At 43.0% G+C, this 22102-nt stretch overlaps 1 protein-coding gene across 7 annotated transcripts in view; it reads left to right on the top strand.

The window, feature by feature from the left end:
- CDH23 (cadherin related 23) overlaps positions 1 to 22102 on the top strand; it is a 391169-nt gene that overhangs the window by 177023 nt on the left and 192044 nt on the right. For all 7 annotated transcript variants that reach the window (XR_008330552.1, XM_053388502.1, XM_053388507.1 and 4 more), the window contains exons 12-13: positions 16076 to 16225; positions 19803 to 19961. Coding sequence is in view for 6 of the 7 variants with exons in the window: in XM_053388502.1 (XP_053244477.1) it covers positions 16076 to 16225; positions 19803 to 19961 (309 nt within the window). In the remaining variant the exon portion in view is untranslated. The remainder of the gene's footprint in view (positions 1 to 16075; positions 16226 to 19802; positions 19962 to 22102) is intronic.

Raw genomic sequence — 22102 nt, 5'->3', positions numbered from 1 at the left:
CATGGAAGCCTTCTTGTGTACAACTGCACACACAGAGTCCTCCTCTGTACAGATGTTAACGCTGTAAGGGCACAATGGAATGTATGATGTCATGGGTGGGATCCACTTCTTGGTCCCACTTTTATTAACATGGAAGTTAGCTAATAACTCCTGTTTCCACGTATTGCATTGTAAAGTCTTATCTCTGTCTCTCCAGATGGCTCCGTTCTTTGGGTTTCTTCTCACTGCTAATTTCTCTTCTTGGAACTTCCCAGAAACACTGTTTCCTCTGTTATTGGACATAATACCTTCACATATGTGCTCTCCCTATCACATGCACACATCTTTCACTGCCTGTGAATTCCCCCAGTACAACTTGCCTGCAATATCACAGGCTTTTCCTCTGGAGCCATTAAAATAGCTTGTATTTATTACAGCAATGGGCCATTTCACTTAGGAATTCCATTACTTCTCCCTCTCCCAAAGCCCTGGAGTTATGCTCTTCAATTACTCCACATATTTGGCTCACGCAATTCATGTCTCAGTTCTTGTGCTACATTCAACCCTATGACCATGACACAATCTACAATATCTGCTTTAAAGGACTGTTGGTATTTTACTTATTTAACTATAGCTAGATAAAACATCATGAAATTTTTGTTTTGTTTTTTAATAATGTACATTTTTCTACAAGGAAAATGGTGAACACTCATTTGTTACAAAAGAATGGCAGATCAGCATTTGTTCTGTGGCAGTCCTGCACACTTTCTCTTAAGAAAGTTCACATTCTTTGCATATTTTATGGTGGGGAAGAATCATTTTCATATATTAAAATATGCAAAGTCATTATTTTCACAGCATCCGGTGCTCATGGCCTCCCACAATCAAAATGATGGGGGGGGGTGGCGCAGTGGTCTAAACCACAGAGCCTAGGACTTGCCGATCAGAAGGCCGGCAGTTCGAATCCCCGCGACGGGGTGAGCTCCTGTTGCTTGGTCCCTGCTCCTGCCCGCCTAGCAGTTCAAAAGCACGTCAAAGTGCAAGTAGATAAATAGGTACTGCTCCAGTGGGAAGGTAAACAACGTTTCCGGGTTCTGCTCTGGTTCTCCAGAAGTGGCTTAGTCATGCTAGCCACATGACCTGGAAGCTGTCTGCGGACAAACAACGCCTCCCTCGGCCTATAGAGCGAGATGAGCGCCGCAACCCCAGAGTCGTCTGCGACTGGACCTAATGGTCAGGGGTACCTTTACCTTTTTAAAGGATCACTTGGGAATTAAAACATTAAGGTGTCACCACCTTATGCTTCTTAGCACTTATGATGATCTTTCTTTTGGTTAGATGGTGAATCTTTTATCAAAGTATACGATACTGGTGAACCAAATGCTGCTTTAGAGCCTCCCCAAAGCATCTGGGAAATGTAGTTTTCAAGAGTTGCAAGACAACACAAAAACCCACGCACATGTAAAACTGAGACAATTGCTTTGGAAAGGAAGAATTTGAAAGAAGCGCTGCAGTCAGCATATAGATGCTGCTTCCTAGCAGGGGCATAAATAGATATTAGTACTTGTGAAGCTGTGATGCTGGAAAGGGGGAATGACGCAGGCGCTCGCAATGGGCATGCATATAGAATGGCAGGATTACTCATCTGAAAAGGCCTCTTGGGGAAAATGAGAATCATTTTTAGAATCTTGCTGAAATAATTTATTTACTCTGCTGAAAAGCATCCCTGCCTCTCCCCAGCCGCCACACCAAAACAGAAACTATATCGGTATAGTGAATACTAATGAACCTTTCCTTTACGGAAGGTGCAGGATCATTTTACCTGCCGCTTTATTGTTGGTGCTACATCTCAAGGAAACATGTTTAACATATCGGAAACCCATTTAGGCTGAATAGTTTGATTGACTTTTTCCTGTTTTTCTCACATTTCCCATTTGCGTTTGTGTACTTTAAAAAAAAATCAGTTTTTTTAAAAACTGATTTTGATAGTGCTTATTTCTCCTGTGTTGTTTTAGAAAATGTTTGAGGGCTCTAGCAGAGAGTACTTGTCCTGTTTGTTAGGTAGGGTTGGGAGGGAGTCAGCAGGCTGAATTTGGACTTCCACCACAGACCTTGACTTCTGCTCATGAAAGGTTTTTAATCCAAATTGCTAGTGGAGATAGCGAGGAGGCTACTTTCTTTTCTTTTCTTTTGGCCAGTTTTTCGCTCCCTCTGCAGCCCACATCATCACCTCCTCATACTGTTCTGAAAGTGTTAGAGGTGTAATGGGGTGTAATGGGAGGGGAGGACCTTGAGCCCTAAGCAGAGCTTCATCTTCAGATGTTCCTGCTGGAGGAACTGAAGTCTAGATCCAACCCAATGTTTGCAACTGTATTTTCACTACACGTTGGTACTATCAGCTCTGTGGTCCCTGAATGTACTGTGGGAAAATGGTCTTTTGGCCATTCAGGAATGGAAATGTTTGGCTGTTAAAGCCCACCAGCAATTTCCCCCCAGCAATGATAAATAAATATATAAACAGCAATAATTTCTAAGACACTCGAAATGTAAAACGGAGGCAATTGTCTTGCAGGTGTGACCCAGAACTACAGTACCACCATTCCTTGTTTGTTTAGGATTAAGACAAAACACACACACACACACACACACACAGAGAGAGAGAGAGAGAGAGAGAGAGGGAGAGGGAGAGTCAAAGAATTAGAGTAATCAATTAAAACCATGTTGATCAACTCAATAATGTTTTGTACACAGTTTTTGGTTGGGGAGCTGCATCACATATGTGAGTTTCAAAGGATAGCTACATTTTGGTTGGTATGTTGTTTGAAGAACTATGAATTAGGTGAACTGTCATTAAAATGTGCACCAAACTTCTTCCATTATCCCATTAATGGATTGCTGCCCCTGGTCAAATTGATAATTTACACTGTGTGTGTGTGTGTGTGTGTGTGTGTGTGTGTGTGTGTGTGTGTGAGAGAGAGAGAGAGAGAGAGAGAGAGAATGTGTGTGTGTGTACATTGTTTTCCCTCCATTTGCTTTTCATGTGATATACAGTGGTACCTCCAGTTGCGGACAGCATCTGTTCTGGAGCTCCAGTCAGATCCCGAGGTTTCTGCAACCAGAGGGACCACTTCTGCACACACGCATGTGGTGGTGAAGCGCTTCTGCGCATACACAGAAGTGATCTACCACTTCTGCGCATGCATGTGCAGCAAAAACCCGGAAACATACTTCCGGGTTTCCGCTTACATATCCCGAAGTTTACGTAACCAGAGGGATATATAAACAGAGGTACAACTGAAATGTAAAATTATACAATTCCCTTGTCACAGAAAAGATCATATTTTGCTGCCGCCCCTTTGGCACTTTCCATGCTGTTCTGGAGTCTAGAGGGTCTCCTCTTTCTCTGGATTTGAGGGTGCTGTGGCATGCAGCCTGATGCATTCAGTGTTTTCTCTGTTGTCTTCCCCACCCTTCCAGAACTGATTGTGGTGATTAAAAATAAAACAAAATGTCATTTTCACACACAGTCCTGCCTAATGTGGATAGGCAAAGTTCTGTCAAGGCATTTAAGGACTCGAGTGCCATTATTTAAACAGTTCCTACAAGAAGGAACATGTTAGTTAACATTGCTGGGAACCTCACAGAATCAGACTTGCTTGTGAGTAAAGATCAAAGGCGGATCTTGACTACTGGAAAGCGTGTTGGTAGGTAATATAGTACTGAGTTCTTGTGTGGAACCTCTGCTTTAATTCAGCTTCTTGCTAATTGTGGAAAAGCAGTGCTTTAGCAGTCCTGAGTGCGACAAACCTCCTTTCCATGAGTATAAAGAAAGCCGCTACAGAGTACAAAAATCATGTTGTGAAACATGTTGGTGCCATATTTGGGCCCACATGACTTATGGGGAGACAAGAACAGAACTTTGACAGTGAGACGATGGAGAGAACAACTATCCCATGATGGGACCAAGGTGATGGCTTCTGAAAGGAATGAACATTTCACATTGTCATTTCCACAGAGCATTGTATTTTTCAGTGGACAGTTGTGTTTCATTCAGTGGACAGCTAGAGGAGTGGTTTTTTAGAAGAACAATCCAATAAGTAAGACAGAGAAAGGGAGAAAAATTTAAGACACACAGATTTACAGGGACATATCTGACAGAACCTATCATAGTATTTCAGCATTCATGCAGGAGCTGGCCTAGTTCATTTGTTTAAGGGCAGAAAGGGAATTGTTCAATTCACCAGGGAAAGCAACTAAATAAATATATGGAGAGACAATTGAGATCAAGACAAGTTTTAGTTGTTTTTAGCAACAGCTTTAGGGAAAACAAAATATGCTCTTTTAGAAATGTTTTTCCTTCTGTAAAATGGAGGTACAATTTTTTAACTTTGAAATGAATTAATACTGAAGTTTAGTCATGATATACATACATATAAGTTGTTTTGATCCTTCCTCACTGCTTCAGTCTCTTACAGACTGTTGTTGTCATTCTATGAATCCCATGACTTGTGTTGACACATTTCTGGCAGAGAAATGGCCAATAACTGAACACAAGAGTTCAGCTCCCGTCACAAAGCCATATAGTGGGATAATTATTTTGCCTCTGCCACGTTAAAGTGTGGGCAGTTCAGAATTATATTCCTGCCCCCGGTTGATTTGCTAGGAAAACTGGGCAATGTGATGTTGAAAAGTTTGGCTTTTTTTGCTGTTGTTGCTGATGACACTTAAATGTTCTATGTATTTTAAATGTGAAGCATTTTACATAAGTTAAGGAAAATGACCAGGGAGATCTGGTCTCAACTTTCTGCTCAGTCTTGAAACTTGCTCGGTGATCTTGGGCCAGTCACACACATTCAAAGCTAACCTATCTCACAGAGTTATTGCATTTGCCACAACACTTAACTCCTCAGGGAGAGGGTAGGCTTTTTTAAAAAATGTAATAAGTAAATGGCCATATTGACATTCCACCAAGTGATGAGATGTTGAGGTATTCATTTGTTTATTATAATCTCCTTTGCTCCAAGGTGGTAAGGGTTGTGGCAAACACTCGCTTTACCTTTTAGCATTACACTAACCCTGTGAGGTAGATTAACCTGGAAGAGAACGACTGGCCTGAATACCTTAGAGGAAGGAATGTGCTGACATGCAAATCTCTCCTTTCACTGTGGAGCACAGGGCAACATAAATGGGGTCATTTTATTTTATTCTGGCAAAACCTCCATGAGGTAGATTAGGCTAAGAAACAGTGGTCGCTTAAGGGCACCCGCAGAGTTTCATCATAGCTTGACAGGGATTTGAGCTCCATTCATTGCACCACAATGGCTTGATTCCATATCCAATCATTCTACACATTGGAAACTTTAATGAGACTGCTATAATGCAAATAGTTGCGTTATTTGCTATGATACTTCCTTTACAGAAACAAGATCATGTCCCAAACTGAAAAGCCAAAAATCAGGCCCCTTGTCCAAAATTTCACATCCTAAATATAGGGGCGAAGAGCCTGTGGCACCCCAATATGTTGTTGGATTCCTACTCCCATCAGGCTCAACCAGAATGATGAATGGTCATACCATTTTCCCAGTACATTTCAAGACAGGGCACATCTCTGGAAGACTGGAGGGGCCAAGGGAGTTCTCCTTTTCCCTTCTTCCATTTTTTACATTCCTCAGACTGGGGAAAAGAGAGTTCTGTGGTGAGTCAGAATTGTATTTATGCAAACTGTGTTTGTTAGTATTAAGATTTAAGTTACATCACAGCAAGCCACTCCAAAATTCACAGTTGGACAATATCTTTTTTAGGAGCAAACAAAGTGTCACAAAATAGTGGCAAGCCTTTGAGCTCTCCATCATATAATCAGTTTAATTACTGTCTTGACATGAAGATTATTTTATATATATGAGTGCATCTCTCTCTCTCTCTCTCTCTCTCTCTCTCTCTGTGTGTGTGTGTGTGTGTGTGCGTGCATTAAAATTCACACATATGCAATATAAATGCATCACATGGATCATAACCGTAAAGAATAATGGACAACTCTGTAGTATTCTTTCCCAAAAGTGCTAGCTGCCAATCGGAATGAATTAGATTTCACAGGGGTTTTTGCAATACATGGAATTCACCAGCAAATTACCCTTAAAGAGGGAAAATCAATCATTTGGAGCAGAGATAAGCTGAAGGCGAGTCAGCCTCGGATTGATCCCTGTCTGTGCATGCGTGTGTGGAATTCAGCAGATAGCCTCAGGAAAGCAGGAAGGAGGGAGGGAATAGCTGAGCACAAGAGAAAATCTCAACACAAGAAAAAGGAGGGATAGACAATGAAGATAGAACTTGCTTGGACTCTAGATGCATTTGATGTGTGAAAGGCGGTTGAGCCTATTCAGATGATCCTTTGACTCTGTGTCAGCCTCAGTTTCCAATCATCCCATGCTGAATGGTACATGCAGGTTTGGACAATCACCTGAATGCTCCTTGCCGTCAGTGTTCTGCCCCACATAGTCAACTAAGTGTGATTTGGTTTGGATGAGGGGGCACTGCCCTATTTCCCTCAGCAATGTCCCCATGTTCCCATTGCACCCCACCCAGCTGCCAAATGGCAAAGAATTACATATCCTTTTGCAACTGAGTGGGGAAAAATGCTTTGTGTGAGATATATGCCATGTGGGGCAAATACGTTTGTTGTCTTCATATTTTGGCTCAGCTCTAATGCTGATTCCCAGCCATGTATCACTGGCAGTGGCTGCTCACCTTTGTGGTAACAGCAACAAAGAGAATTCTGCTTTGATTAGGGTCCCAAAATTTGCTGCATTTGAATCTTTGATATTCAGCTTGGAAAACGTGGTCATCCTTTGACCCAAGAGAAAGTTATCTCCATACAATCTATGCCAGCATGTCCTTGAAGTGACATAATCAATTTGAGCCACATAATCATTTCAGCTACATAATGTGAAAAACAGAATAGTCACAAGAGCCTTGTGGTCATCAAGTATACCCAAGACAGTTTTGTAAAAGAAAAAGCTGTGGCCAAACTTATAGTTTTGCATTCAGTTGAACTGGAACACAACTGGCTGGCTGCAGACCCACCTGAGCAAGGTTCTTACGGTCATCCTGAGAAGATTCACGTGCTGATGGTGCATAATGCATTGCCAGGGAAACAGATAGCATTTTGTCTATAATTCATAGTGGAAACCCTTATATTAACAAAGTGGTTCACTTTGCCAACAAAGTCACTTGCATAGATTTGTGACGGAGGCTGAGTACTTGCTCTTTGAAAAACTTCCCTTGTCTTCCTCTTGAACAACAGGGACCGTCCTTAAGCTAATCACAGCTTCTTTGTTATTGAACAAATGGTGGGAAAATCACTAGTCAATCATCTCAAAGTCTAAAATGCTGCTTCTGTAACGAAGTGTACGGAAATGGTCTTCTGTTCTTTGTTAGCTTACAACCCACCTCCCCTTACCTTTTTTAGATAGAAAGATGGTTTCTTTTATTTTTCCCAGCTCTGTATGTGGTCACTTGATTGTGCTTCAATTAAATGAATCAAAGAATAGAGTGTTAAATCACAGGAAGTCTATACACTTAAGATTTTCTGACACCACACATGGAAAATTAGACAGTGTTCTGTCCCAGGTGGTCTCCGGCAGGTGGGGTTCCAGATCAAGGAGAGGGTGTTCCAGGCAAGAGTTCCGGTTCTGGCAAGGCCAGCCAGAGAAGCAAAGCAAGCAGAATTCAATTTCTATTCAAGTCAGAATAACTTAGGGCTAAATTCTGGTTCTGGCAACACAAACTTAAGCTCCAGGTAGCACCTTGGATAGCTCCATGTAACCAGACTCAAATGTTGCTTTGGCAACAGACAACCCCACCATCTAGCTGTCTGTGCTGAGTTCCCCTTCTGCTGGAGACAGGCCTTGCCTTCTTTAGTAGGCACTGAACCTCAGCTACTTAAGTATTTTTATTGATTTACTTGATTTGGGGGGCAGTTCCCCCCCCCAGCTATGCCTATGATCCTTAACCTTATATCATAACCTTTATTGCAGGTATTTGTGAATTTATTATCACCACATTTTTACTGGGGTTAATTTCAATTTATTAATCACTATCTGCATACACACGCTGGGCATTATGGCTCACGGGGCTGCAGAAAAAATGGGCACGATCAGTCTCTTCATGGGAACAGTTGGGGCTGGTGCTATCGTTAGGGCAACTAGGCAGCCGCATTGGGCACAGTCCTCAGAGAGGTGCCATGATTACCTTTGAGGAGCACCATTTTATAGATTAGCTTTCATTATAGCTTATACATTTCTGATAATATTTCACTTTTATTTTTTATTTTGAATATTTTTTATCATTTCTACAAGAGATTCGTTTTTGAAAATTAAAGTTAGCCATTTTGGGCAGGTGTGGGTGGGTGGGTGGGTGGGTGGGTGGGTGCAAGTAGTTAGCTTTGCCTAAGGTACAGAATAGCTTGGCACCAGCACTGGGTATAGCAAAGCATTCTTCCCTCTTCCCACTTGCCTCTGAATGATGCACAAGTGTGCATACGCTGCAGCAAGCTGGACCGTTCCCTTGAATGGGAGGCCGCTGTCCACCTCCCATATCAGTCGCTACTTCTCGCATGTGCAAATCATTTGGGCTCGTAACTCAACACACATCTACTCCCATGCAGGTGGGGCTGGTTACAAAGAAGATAGGATTAAATGGGGGTAAAGCAGTTACGGAGGAGCATACTGTTCCCCAAAATAGAATGGCACACACTCATCAAGGAGAGAAGTGAGGAGCTTTGTGCTTCCACACACAGGTACCGTACTTTTCGCACCATAGGATGCACTTTTCCCGTCTTAAAAACTAAGGGGAAAAGTCTGTGCGTCCTATGGAGCAAATGCAGGGGGGAGGCAGGCAGGAAAAGCCCCCAAGAGCCCCACACAAGCTTTGTGCGGCTCTTGCGGGCTTTTCCCCAAGAGGGAGAAAGGACTGACACCGCCAGTCAGTCCCTTCTCCCTCCTCTAGAAAAGCCTTGCACAACCTCTCCAGGGGGGGAGGCTTCGCAAGGCTAAAGAGGAAGCCAGGGCAGCGAGCATGATCCATCCCGTTCGCTGCTCTGGCTTCCTCTTTAGCCTTGTGCGCCCCTCCAGCCGTGGGAGGCTGCACAAGGCTAAAGAGGAAGCCAGGGCAGCGAGCGCGATCCATCCCGTTCGCTGCCCTGGCTTCCTCTTTAGCCTTGCGTGCCTCTCCAGCCGCAAGAGATCTACCAGAGGTAGATCTTAACCCTTGCCTCACCTGGGAGCTTCTCTGGGCAGGAATTCCCTCAGCTTAAGTGGGGTGGGGAAAGTGTGGCAGGTAGGGGGGTACCTACCTAGACACTGAAGCCGCATGTCTCTCAGATGAAAATTGGGAGTGGGCATTGTGTGAAGTGGCTGTGGATCTCCTGCTGCAGAACTGTAGGACCTTATAGAGTTGGGAGGGCCACCCGAGGGTCATCTAGCCCAGCCCCCTCACAATGTAGGAATCACAGCTAAAGAATGCCAGGCAGATGGTCCCCCAACCACTGCTTAAAAGCCTCCAGTGGTGGAGACCCCAAACACCTTCCGAGGTCATAGAATTGCAGGGCTGGAAGGGAACCCCAGGAGTCATCTAGTCCAGCCCCGGTGGACAGCGGGCGCAATCCATCCCATTGCACAAGACTAAAGATGCTGCACAAGGCTAAAGAGGAAGCCAGGGCAGCGAGTGGGATGGATCGCGCTCACTGCCTTGTCTTCTTCTTTAGCTGCGCTGGAGAGGTTTAGCTCCTGGCTGGAGAGGTTGCGCGGCTATGGATCCCGCGTGCTGTCTTGGCTTCTTTGCTCTTTGGGGCTGGTGGGGGAACCCGGGCTTCCCCCGCAGCCCCGAGAAGCTCTGGGAGAAGCAGACAGGCTGTGCGCAGCCTGTCCGTTGCTCTTTGAGGCTGGGGGGGGATAATATTTTTTTCCTTGATTTCCCCCTCTAAAAACTAGGTGCGTCCTGTGGTCCAGTGCGTCCAATAGAGCGAAAAATACGGTAAATGAACGTATGTGGTGGTGCACTGAATTGTTATCTTCCAGCCCTACCATTAGGCAGTGTGAGATGGCCACCTGAAGCAGCTGGTGCTGGCTGTGACTGTACAGAGTGTGACTTACAAGAGAGTTGAAGCTATAGCAACACCCACTTTTTTTATAAGTTCACCGTCACAGATGAAACTTGTGTTGGAGTCCTTAATATAAATCCATAATATAAATGCTTCGAAATGGCAGCTTTCAATCCAAGATGAGTTCCTGGCTTTTAAAGAGAACTGTTCCTTCCTGGGCAGGTATGTCAGGTTCATATATTATTGTAGGGTTTCCTGTGAAGTGTTGGCCTGTGAAGTTTGGTTTATTATTTTTATGGTTCTTCCTGGGCATTGGGCTGCTGCTGGCCTTGGTTTTGTTTTCTTCACAAGAAAGAGCAGTGAAGCATTTGTGCTTTTCACAGAGGGAAAGTGCAGTTCTGTAGAATGGCAGATGCTTACAGCCTGGTTCAAGGAGAAGATTAGGAAAGAAAGGCATGTGAAATCACAGCCTCACATGCTTAGTTTATAAGCCAGATATGGATGAAGCCTAAATTAAATGGAATCAATATCCATGTGTGTGTGTGTGTGTGTGTGTGTGTGTGTGTGTGTGTGTGTGTCTGTTTTTGTACATTCTGGAAGTTGCCCAGAGTGGCCCAGTTAGATGGGTGGGGTACAAATAATAAAGTTCTTGTTGTTGTTAACAAAACTGTTCTTTTTGCAAGTGGAGGGATGCCTTGCATCTCTGATTTTCACTGCGGAAGCGGAAACTGCAGTTTAATTGCCCAAGTTGCTGCACAATTAAACTAATTATGCATGTGATGCACAGCAATGATTCAAATATCCCAACACTTTATAGTGTTGCATTTGCTATCAAGTGAGGAACGTGATGTGTAGATGCTGTTATACCTGCAACTGTGCATAGCAATTATTTGGATTTGCTTTACGAAAAAAAAAAAAAGAGAGAGTGGGTAAATGTCCCAGTGTAGCAATGCCAGTCTGGCAATATGTAGGAATCATAGTGGGGGAAAACAGGAAGGTTTTCTATATCCCCCTTCAAGTGTTTTTTTACACATTTTATACTGATTCTGCCTTTTTGTTTTCTCTTGCTCTTCATTTCGTATGCCTCAAATAATTTCCCAGGTAGAACCAGGATGTGTGTGTGTGTCCCGTCTGTCTCTGTGGGGTGGCCAGTCCTTTCGTTATAAAACAATATGGAAAATCTTCCAGAATCTCCCCACCTTTTCCTGTAGGCCAGTGTGTGACTGGGGGAGATAGTTGTGATCCAGGCTAAGCCAGTCCCTTCTGGTGGGCAGCTGATAACAATTTGAATATTCAGATTTGCTCTCAGCCATCTGCAGGGGGTTCAAAGGCTTCGGTAAACTAGGAGCAAAGAAAGCAGCATGGGGGAGAATCAACAATAAAAAAAAGATGAAATAAATAACAGAGAAAAATACAGCACTTCTCCCAACGGGCAGATGAATTCCACTTCTCAAGACTTCACATGGGGAAGCTGAGGCACTGAAGTAGTTAGTAATTAGGGATGGCAAATATCAACAGGCTGATCTGTTTTCCCAGCTGGAAGGGAATTAAATAACCCTGCTCCTTTCCGCACATGCTGGGGGCTTCTTTTGATGTTCAACATTATCACGCCTCCCTCCCCCCACCCCAACAAAAAAATTATCCTCTTGGGCTCCAAGAAAATCGACAGCGGCTTACCGTGATGAAAGGCACCTGCTCCCAGAGCAATGATGGAACATGAGAGATCCATCCCAGCTAAAGAGTGGTGAAGACATTTCTGTGGCTTTCTCACCTTATTTCTGTAGCTGAGCCTGTGACAACACCTTATGCAAAAGTTACATATTACCTGGACTCTAATAACTGGAATAGACACACAGCCAAATCCCTGCCGGGTCTGTAAGGTGCTAGTTTTGTATAGCCCTTTGTGCCACCATGGCAGCTTCCCAGAAGAGGGAGCTTCTGCCCTTTTCCATCAGTGCAGCTGTTTAGAAGGAAGTACTGCAAATTGCCTACTCACCAATTGGCAGATGACATAATGAGGCAGTGAGGCATCACCTCAGGCTCCAGTCCGGCTTCCCAGATTGAGCAATTTGTCTCTTAAGTAAATACCAAAGTCCTATCAACCTGCCTGTACCTGCTTACTTCCTTGCCAAGCGCGCACATGTCTGCTTTCTCCAATCCTGCCTGCCTTTATTTTACCCAGCCTACCTATCTGGTGAATCAGTGCAGTTGTATCTCCTGACAGCAAGCACCGGCCAACACTGTTTTTCAGGGCTGCCCAAGACATTTTGCTGCCTGAGGCAAAGGCCAGCATTGCGACCACCTCCCATTCCATGTGCAGAAGTCAACTGGCAGTAGAATCTTATTTCATCCTCACACCTGAGGGCCACAGACTAGCTTAGGAGATGTGGGGCAGGTCACATGGGACACTCAACTTTGTCCTCCAAGTCCTTGAGGCCTCCTTCAGCATCAGCTGAAGGAGGTTACTGTCCTCCTTTGCCAGGAGCTTCTTCAGATTAGGCGGTTATTTTGATGGCATACAAAACAATTGCACATGGATGGAGATTTTGCTGTGACATGCTTCCAAAGGATATTTTCCAGATGATCTTTTCAGGGGTGGATCACTCATCTTAACAGGTTTACTGGTTTGCCAATTTGCATGGGTCATAAGCTTTGCCTGCTTTGAGTGGGGTCACACTCCCCCTAAAAGAGCAGCTTCATACTAGAGGCTCAAGACTTCAGCTGGTGAGGCAGCTTTAGCCATTTTTAGACGGGAACCACTTTGTCTATATGCTAGTAACCTCCAAGTTACATTACGTCAACATGGTGTTTGTGGGGCTGCCCTTGAGGTTGGTCCAGAAGCTGCAGCTAGTGCAAAATGCAGCTTAGTTGCTCCCTGGGGCAGAATATCACCAACACCCCATGGTTGAAAGCTGCCGATTAGGTACTGGGCTAAATTCACGGTGCTGGTTTGGCTGTATAAAGTTCTGAACAACTTGGGACCAGGATATCTGAAAGATCTTGCCTCTTATTGGGAGGTCCATTCCTCATAACGCAGGTGTCAGGCCTATAGCCTTGTGGTATTTACCCTTTGGAATTCCATCCCCTTGAATATTATACAAGTGCCTTTTCTGTTGTCTTTCTGGTGCCTACTGAAGACCTTCCTCTTCCATCTAGAGACTTTTAAGCTGAGATTTTTCCTAGTCTGCACCTATACTGGAATCGTCTTTAAGAAGTTTTGTTATTTTATCACTTGTTGTTCGCCACACTGTGCTCCTTTGGGAGGAAGGGTGGGATATTAATTTGTTAAAATAAGTAAATAAAGAAAAAAGCAAGCAGGCTGAAGAATTACGGCAGAAATAAGGCCAGTACAAAATTCTAGTTTTTCATGGTTTATGTAAATAATTTGTGAGTGGGGTGATGGAGCATGAATCCTACCAGATGTAAAAGATTCTTGCATATGATGTTTAAGAAATACAAACCTGATTTTGTATTTTTTACTTGCATTAGTTTGAAGTGCATATACAGCAGAGGCCTGGTATAGCAACTCTGACCGTAAGTGGCCAACTGTTGATCATTAAGCATAAAGATAGAAAAGAGCCATTTGTTTAGAGTAGCCAGATGTTGTTCATCCAACGAGTCATAAATAGCCATGTGCTATAATGTAGGTTTAAATTGGCTCTATGGCTCCATGAAACCAGAACAGGGAAACTTCCACTTTCACCAATGGGGGCTTCAAAAGTGTTGGGAAAATGCACTGGAAAATGCGCTTGGTGTGACATCATAGAACCTTCCTGTAGATACATCAGAATGACTATTCAATAAACAGTCAATGTGAGAGAAATTCTCTGCAGATTCATGCAAACAGAAATGGGGCATTTCATTTAATAGGTTTGAGGAGATCGTCTTGCCTTCTTTCTAAATCCCCGTCATTTGGGGTGGAAAGAATGGCACACCATGAATGTTAGGAGAGCCCTCATTCTTTCTATGGCCCAGGTTTCTAGGAAGTTTAAATTTTTGTTCCTCTTTTTTGGGGTTGCAGTATTTCTACTTCTGTGGTACTAAAGTAAATATTTCATTAATCTGATTTACAAGGCCCTCAAGTGTTTTTGCAGCTCAGTCCTTGAAAGGTTCTGCATCTTCTACAATTGATAGGACTTGGCCTTTGATTGAGTCTGTGTGCAGGGAAGTACCCTAGAAATCTGTTGACATGTTCACTATATGCTATTGCATAGATACATTTGCCTTGTTTGGTGCAGCCTATGGTTATCACAACTTCAAAAAGGTGTTTCTAGCAAATTAGAGAATATAATCCCATCTTTGGGATGAATTGCTTTTATTCATTCCAGAACTGAAGACAGCTTCCACCCCAGAACTATGGAAGAAAGGAACATTTGATCTTGAAATTCTGCCCTTAGAGGGTCCTGAGTGTGGCATTTTCCCCACCTGTATTTTGAAAAAGAAAGGGAACCCTTTTCATTCTCCAATAAGCAGAAGCATGAGCTGGCAGATTCTGGTTATTTTCATGTTGCACATCCTACCTGGAGAACAAAACCCCATTTACCATTGTTTACTTTTTAGTTTAGATTTAAATGTGATACTTTTTTGGCTTCCTCAAGTTGCCAGATCTTTGGAATAGGAACCTGGTCTTCTTAAACCTGTCTGTGAGGTATCACCCTCACCTCTGGCTACTGTATAAATACCAATATTATTTTAGCTCTTTTCCGCTGCATTCTAGGATATTTATTGTTGGATTTGGTTGGGAGGAGGGAAGCAGAAATGGAAAGGGGGATTCTCTAGCCATGTCACCCGCTTCTCAGCTGTCACGCTCAGCCAGCTTTTGCTATTAGTGCCCCTTCGTGCATTTAATTGGTCCCTCCTTCCAACAAGACTGACTCCATTTGGGGGAAAATTGGAAATTCAGCTCCAGCGGTTTTTTCAACTTTATTGTAATGTGCTCTGCTGGGCTGGGCTCTGGGAAGGAGCGTAGTGTTTGGGCATGGAGATTGTGAAGTGTCAGTTTTTTGGGGAACCAAACTTTTTTTCTTCTTTTTAGCTGCCCCCTTCTCTGCTCAAGTTCTAATGCTGAGGCTTCTTCTCCTCTCCATTATGATAAGGATAGCTACTACTGCCGCTTAAGGGGAGATTTACACCAACTATGTGCTCTTTAGCAAAAATAAATAAATAAATGCATAAGTGGTCTCACAGATTCATTTGGAATTAATATTTCAAGAAGATGTAAGGTTTTACTGGATGTGTTTTTGATCCCCAAATATTCATTTAAGAAGAGTGTAAAATAAAAATGGTGCTCAAGGCTTCCTGGAAATCTATGGGCATTTGGGCTGGGCTGGGGATGAACTGAAAGGCACTCAGACAGCACATAGTTTTGCTACCACAAAATGGCGATGGCTGCCAACTTGGGCAATTTTAAAGGTGTACTTGGGCAAATCCACAGAGCATAAGGCTATCCATGCCACTAGTCATGATAGCTAGATATTACCTCCAGCATCATAGGCAGCATGCCTCTGGGGAGCCTAAGTATGGAAAGTGTTGTTGCATTCATGTCTTGTTTGCAAGCTTCTTATAGGCATATGATTGGCCACTGTGAGAACGGGAAACTGGACTAGAGGGCCCTTTGGTTTAATCCAGAAGGGCTGTTTTTATGTTCCAGTATGGAAGTGATGTTCCAGTACTTGACTGCCGAAGTGGCTGCTAGAGTAAACTAGAGTAAACTGCTACTATTTGAGTTTTGTAGACACAAGCAAACCGTGGCTTCCCACTCTCCATATTTACAGATTTCTTTCTTTGCCATTTTTTAAAAAAATGTATTCCATCTCTCTTTTTTGTTTTTGTTGCACACTTCATTATGTTATTTTACCTTCAGGCTATGTTCTGTTCACTTTTCTTCTGTTGAGTTAGGTAGACTTTTCATATGTGTTTAGCGTTGGTGATCCCTATCTGCACACCAACCAGTCAGGCTCATTCAGGTTTAATATTACTGCCTTTTTTTTGTTTCTTCAGGGGCTCAACAGTGTTTTTGAAGTTTACCTGGTGGGAAACAACTCCAACCACTTTATCATCTCTCCAACGTCAATTCAAGGAAAGGCAGATATCCGGATTAGAGTTGCAGTGCCGCTGGACTTTGAGACAATCCCTCGCTACGAATTTTCTGTAAGGATTCTTTTAAAAGATATATGAACAACTTAAGGGCGGGTGAGACATAAGAGAGATTGAAGATGGTTGGATACCATCCATCTTCATTGTGGAGAAAGATAATATATGGGAGTGGAGACAGATTTTTGAGTATGGCAAAATTAATCAAGTAGAGTTTGCAGTAAAATAGTTCCAAATTTGAAGTACTCCTTAATGATAGAATGAGCTCCCAGTGACTAACATGATAAAACATTTGATTGCAAGACGAATTCCTCTAATCAACATTACTATCCGTATAACATGTTTCAAGAGTTCAGGCTTTCACATTTGTTCTCTCAAAAATTCTTACAACAGCCCATTGAAGCAGACCAGTATTATTGTCCAATATTGCAGGTGAGGGATCTGTGATTGAGGACATAAATGGTGGCTGGTTAGCTGGCACTCTTCACTAAAGACATCTGTTTTTAATTAAAGGATGTCTGTGAAACTTCATTTCAACAAACATTGTTGTGTATGTGCTTCCATCCTACTGGACTAGTTCAGATAAACAATACTCTCTTCTCTTTCGTAAGCAAATAAGTTTCCAGACCATTTCTAAGTTCTTTTCTTTTGTCCCTTTACACAGAGTCTCTTCTCCCAGCATCTGTTTTAAGATGTGGCCTCCCTGTGTCATTTCTCTCCAGGTGTACCACTTTATATGAAGTAGTTAAAATGCAGTTTCTGTGTCTTCATAAAGTTTATGGTCCCTATGCCATAGGCCTAGTAGTAGAGGAATTAAGTCATGTGACAGCTGTGCCAGAATAGGCAGATGCTTAATGGAGCACAGCTGCATGGAGTTTGTGCCTACCTTGGTCCTTTTGTTGAACATACCCCATGACAATCGCCATCAAACTTACCTATAACACCTTTTATGTTCATTACAGGAATGACTTGAATGAACATTCCCATTAAAAATAAAAATCAGCCTCCATGTTCTGTGATGAATGATATTGCTTGCTTTACCACAGTGAGCTTCCTCCAGTTACTGTTGACATGTAGAAGTTAATATGGATGAAACTAACAAGTCATGGTTTGTTGTTTGTTATGTTTACTAATGTTGTTGTGTTTACTATTTTTTGTAATGATTTCCTTCTGAAAGCCCTTTCACTGCAAACTAGCTGCCTAGGGGGCAAATGGGGAAGTTATTATTGTTGTTACTTACTACCTTTTAAAACCATCCTTCTACCTGAGAGATCCCGTGCTTTGGAACACAGGGCAACCTGTTAAGCCTCTGAACTCTTTGGTGCCTTGAAACTTGTAAAGGACCAAAGTGGATGCTGCATCAACTTGTAAGTGAGTGGACAAAGTTCATTCCTGAATTGGTCCTGTGGGATCAGTACAGTAGGCTTGCAAAAGTTTTCTCTTCTAGCTGTTAACATTTTCCTTCACAAAACTCTTGTAATGATCTAATGTTGGGTGTGCCAGTTTGGTCATGCACATCTGACTTACCCAGTACCAGTTCCTCACAGGAGTGATGTGTAAAAGTACTACTGTTGTGGGGGATCATACTAAGAGGAATGGGCCTGAACCTTGGAGACTCTGATGTCCTGATGGAAAGCAAACAGAATGAACTCAGCAGGGCCAAAGGTATAGAGGAAAGAATCTTCTGTTGGATGCGTTCTTCTGGATCTTCTGAAAGCAGATGAATAATTGGCCTGCTTTAATGGAAATGATCTTAGCTGACTGTGCTTCATCAGACATGGGTATAAAAAGCAGCTGCCAACTAAGGGAATGTTAGGAGGAGGAACTGTAGGCCCCCAAAAAACTCAGTGTGCCTATATATTTGACAAGCGTGCATTAGCCTGTCACCTTTGGGAGAATGACATTAAAATGTGGTGTGCATCCCTCACTGTATCATTTATCATGTGTGATTGTCATGTTATTGGGTAATAGGAAAGGAGGTTGGCGTCACTAGGTGCAGGGACAAAATATTAGTGTAATAAGTTTGTTAAAAAATCAGGGACGGAAGCAAATGTCACATGGGGAGGGGCTTTCACAGCTCTTGCTAATTTGCCCGGTTCGTACTGTTTTCACAATATTAAAATTTGGCCAAAAAAGCAGAAGAAAATGAAAAGAGATCTGCTGTGAGCGTTATCTTCCAAAATTTAGGGCCCCAGCTGCAGAAGCTTAAATAGAACACCCCCTCCCTTTTATGTTTTGAAGCTATAAAAGTTTTATGTTCTATAAAACTTTGGTTTAAATGCACCTATCAAGCACTGAAGCTCTTTCCAGATGCCTGCTTCAGCTTTGTCCCAATGTCTGGGTGAGCTGTAAATTTTTCGAAAGTCAAAGCAGCTCTGTAAACATCATGCCAGCAGCCTCTGTTGCTATTAGTCTTGACAGTGGGCCTTTATACACCAGCAAGGAAGCATAAATAAAATCCTGCCTTCCTAGAGCACTACAGGGCATAAAATAGAAATGTAAATCATTGGGTTAAATCCTGCTCGGGTTTTAAAAGTTAAGAGGGTAAGATAGTGGCAAATCCCTATGCCGTAGTTCCTGAGGGCATTGATGCTTGTATCACAAACATGACACTGGAACCCACAACTAAATCCTGATAGGCATATAAAGCTGAAGTGGATTACTTTTCAGAATAAAGGGCAGCATTGGAAATATATAAAGTGCAAGGCTTCTAGTTTACGTATAATGAATGTGTCTTCAACTCATTTGAAACAAGATGCACACAGTGCTACAAATCCAGTGAGTTCCAGCATGAATGACTCTCAAGAGCATCATTTCAAGTTAAGTAGAGTCCTCTCCAGCCTCCCGCAGGCAAGCCCTCCCTGCTACCAGTTCCCCAACCCCTCTGGGAGGTACATTTGCTTGGAAGGAGTGGTAAAAACTAGCAAGCTGAGCTAATTGGCAGCAGCAGCAGCACATCCTATTATGAACCAAACCCAAATTAAGCGGGAATCTGGCCATGTTCATAATTTCGATTCCCAAACCGGGTCACTTCATATCTTGAACATATTCTAGTTCCAAAGTTGCTGTCCTCACCAATTCAATATTAAGTTTTCAGGCTTATCAGTCTTTTCTGTAGCTTGAAGATTGCAAACATTTTTTCAAACAAGACGAAAGGTGGGATGCCTGGAATGCTAGCCAGATTTTATGGACTTCAAAATGTACTTAATGTCCTTATAAGAAAGCAAATGCGTCCAAAATGTAAAGAAGATTGTCAGAATTTCCTTACTGGTGGGATTTACAAATGACGTCACTTCGGTTAGACATGGATTATGCTTTTGATTGCAAGGTTGAGATTTGACTTCCTTGAATAGGGAAATAAAGCTTCAAGGCTCTGGATGTTAAAATCCAGGGGCTGTAACCTGGAAATGTGGCAGTGTAAAGCTGTGAGCTTTTGAATGAAAAGATGCTCATGCATCAGGCATATTCAGTGGAATTCTGGTTCAATCCTGATGCGTAGCCTGCCAGCCAAATGCTTGCTGCTGTCATAACAGTCCACTCAAGGAAATCAAGGGACATTTAGAACCTCTCTCTCTCTCTCTCTGAGACACAAATTAAATTTCATACTCATCGTTTACTCCTTGTTTCCACTCAGCTGTTTGCAAATGAGAGCATGCCAGACCATGTTGGCTTTGCACGGGTGAAGATTAACCTCATCAACGAGAATGACAACCGCCCAATTTTCAGCCAAGTCCTCTACAACATCAGTCTGTTTGAGAATGCTACCGTGGGAACTACAGTTCTGAGTGTTCTGGTAAGCAGAACTCGTACATCTATTCCAAAAGTACATTCCACTGTACCTCTTCCTTTATCACAGAACTATGGATCAGCCCAGAAGTGCATTAGAAAATGATGAAGATTTCGTTTTTAAAACATTTCTATACTCTTCATTGTAAAAAAACCCCAACAACTCCAGAGCAGTGATGATAAAACATAATTCATATGCATAAAGCCAGAAGTCACTTGGGAGTGTGGGCATCCTAATGAAGAGAGCAGACACCTGACTGATTCCCCCAAATGGATTTGCATATCTTTAAGTGAGGTTAGTAAAGGACAACCAGGGATGCGGGTGGCGCTGTGGTCTAAACCACTGAGCCTCTTGCCGATCAGAAGGTCGGCAGTTCGAATCCCCGCAACGGAGTAAGCTCCCATTGCTCTGCCCCAGCTCCTGCCAACCTAGCAATTCAAAAGCACACCAGTGCAAGTAGATAAATAGCTACCACTGTGGCGGGAAGGTAAACAGCGTTTTCACATGCTCTGGCTTCCGTCATGGTGTTCCATTGTACCAGAAGCGGGTTCGTCATGTTGGCCACATGACCCGGAAAGTTGTCTGTGTTCAAACGCTGACTCCCTCTGCCTCAAAGTGAGACGAGTGTCACAACCCCATAGTCACCTTCGACTGGACTTAATTGTCCAGGGGTCCTTAGTAAAGGACAATTTCCAGGCAACTAGCAGGGAAGCTAAATGCACTGTTGATTATGAGAGCTAGGGAAGGACATCTCCCATTTGGTACCACAGTCTGGAAGCATGGAAAAAGGAAGCACAGGTCACTCGTGCTTGAGCTTCCTCTCTTACCGCTTCACTCTGAGGTTATTGGTTCAGCATACACTGGCAGTCAAATGCTCAAGGTTGTATCCAACACTGCACAAGTGGAGCAGCAGAACTTCCCATTCCTCCTCACCACCCAAAAATCTGCTCACTCCAACCCTATCAAGCAGATTTTGAGGGTGTCTGAAGAGCTGCAAGGGAGAAGGGGAAATTTTATCCTCACAACAATCCTATGAGGTGGGTTAGACTGAGAAGTGCTGACTGGCCCAAGTTCACCCAGTGAGTTTCGTGGCTGAATGGAGATTTGAACCCTGATCTCTCAGGTCATAGTCCAACACTGTAATGTTTACACTACACTGACTGTCAATGACAAGGGCCATGTGACATAACAAGTCATAAGCTGAAATAAGATAGAGCTTCTGCAGATGATATGTGAGATTTTGAAAGCATTATTAGGGAGAAGGCAAAGGAAGCAGAGCTGATCACAAATACAGGGAGGAAGTAGAAGCAAGAGTATGGAATAGTCAATACAGGCACGGTTGGAGACAGGAAAATGTGTGGGACACAAGAGATAAAAGGCAAAAGTCCAGCTGTGTTTGTAGTGTACTGAACATCCCGTGATCTTTGAAACCTTTACGATAATCTCAGGTAGTCAGTTGGGCAGAAGGTACCTTAGGCGATCAGGAATCATTTAGCTGCGGCAAAGACTGTTGCAAATCTGTGATGCTCATTCATTCCTATATATCACTCTTTTGCAAAACATCAGGAAGTGAGGGGTGGATAGAATGCTTTCCTACTGCCTCTGCATTCTGGATTCAGTTTAAGGCCTGTTTGGCTTAGCATGATCTACTAAGCCTGCGTAGGGGGAGCAGGAGGAGGGGAAAAACAAAGTCAGCTGAGTTAAACGAAGTATCGAGACTTTGCACCCAAATTAGAAGAGGGCAATATATGCATATCTTCCAAATGGGAAATTTAAAAAGTACCCAGGGACATCTTTTCAAGATACTCCTTTTCCCAATCTTAACTGCTTGTAATAGAAGCCCAGCATACTTTAATAAGTCTAATATTAAGAGGCTCTTGAAAGAAGAAAAATACAAGTAGTTGGTAGTGTCTTTATGCCACCGTTGTTAAATATGCATGAATTCTTCCTCTAGGTTTTTGTTGTGTGTGTTTTGTTTTGTTTTTGCATGTTTTCAACTCACTGGGCCGATTCACACTTTATGCGGCTGATGCATTTGCAGTTTCTTCGCAACCTGTCTTCTGGTAAATGTGAAGTGTTTGAAGGCAGGGAAGTGTCTGTAAATACATGGGGACATACACTGGACATGTGCCTTGGAGCTACAATGG

This window comes from Podarcis raffonei, chromosome 5 (assembly GCF_027172205.1).
Source record: "Podarcis raffonei isolate rPodRaf1 chromosome 5, rPodRaf1.pri, whole genome shotgun sequence".
NCBI lineage: Eukaryota > Metazoa > Chordata > Lepidosauria > Squamata > Lacertidae > Podarcis > Podarcis raffonei.
Note: the sequence above shows the minus strand (reverse complement) of the source record. Positions and strands in the feature narration are given on the sequence as shown.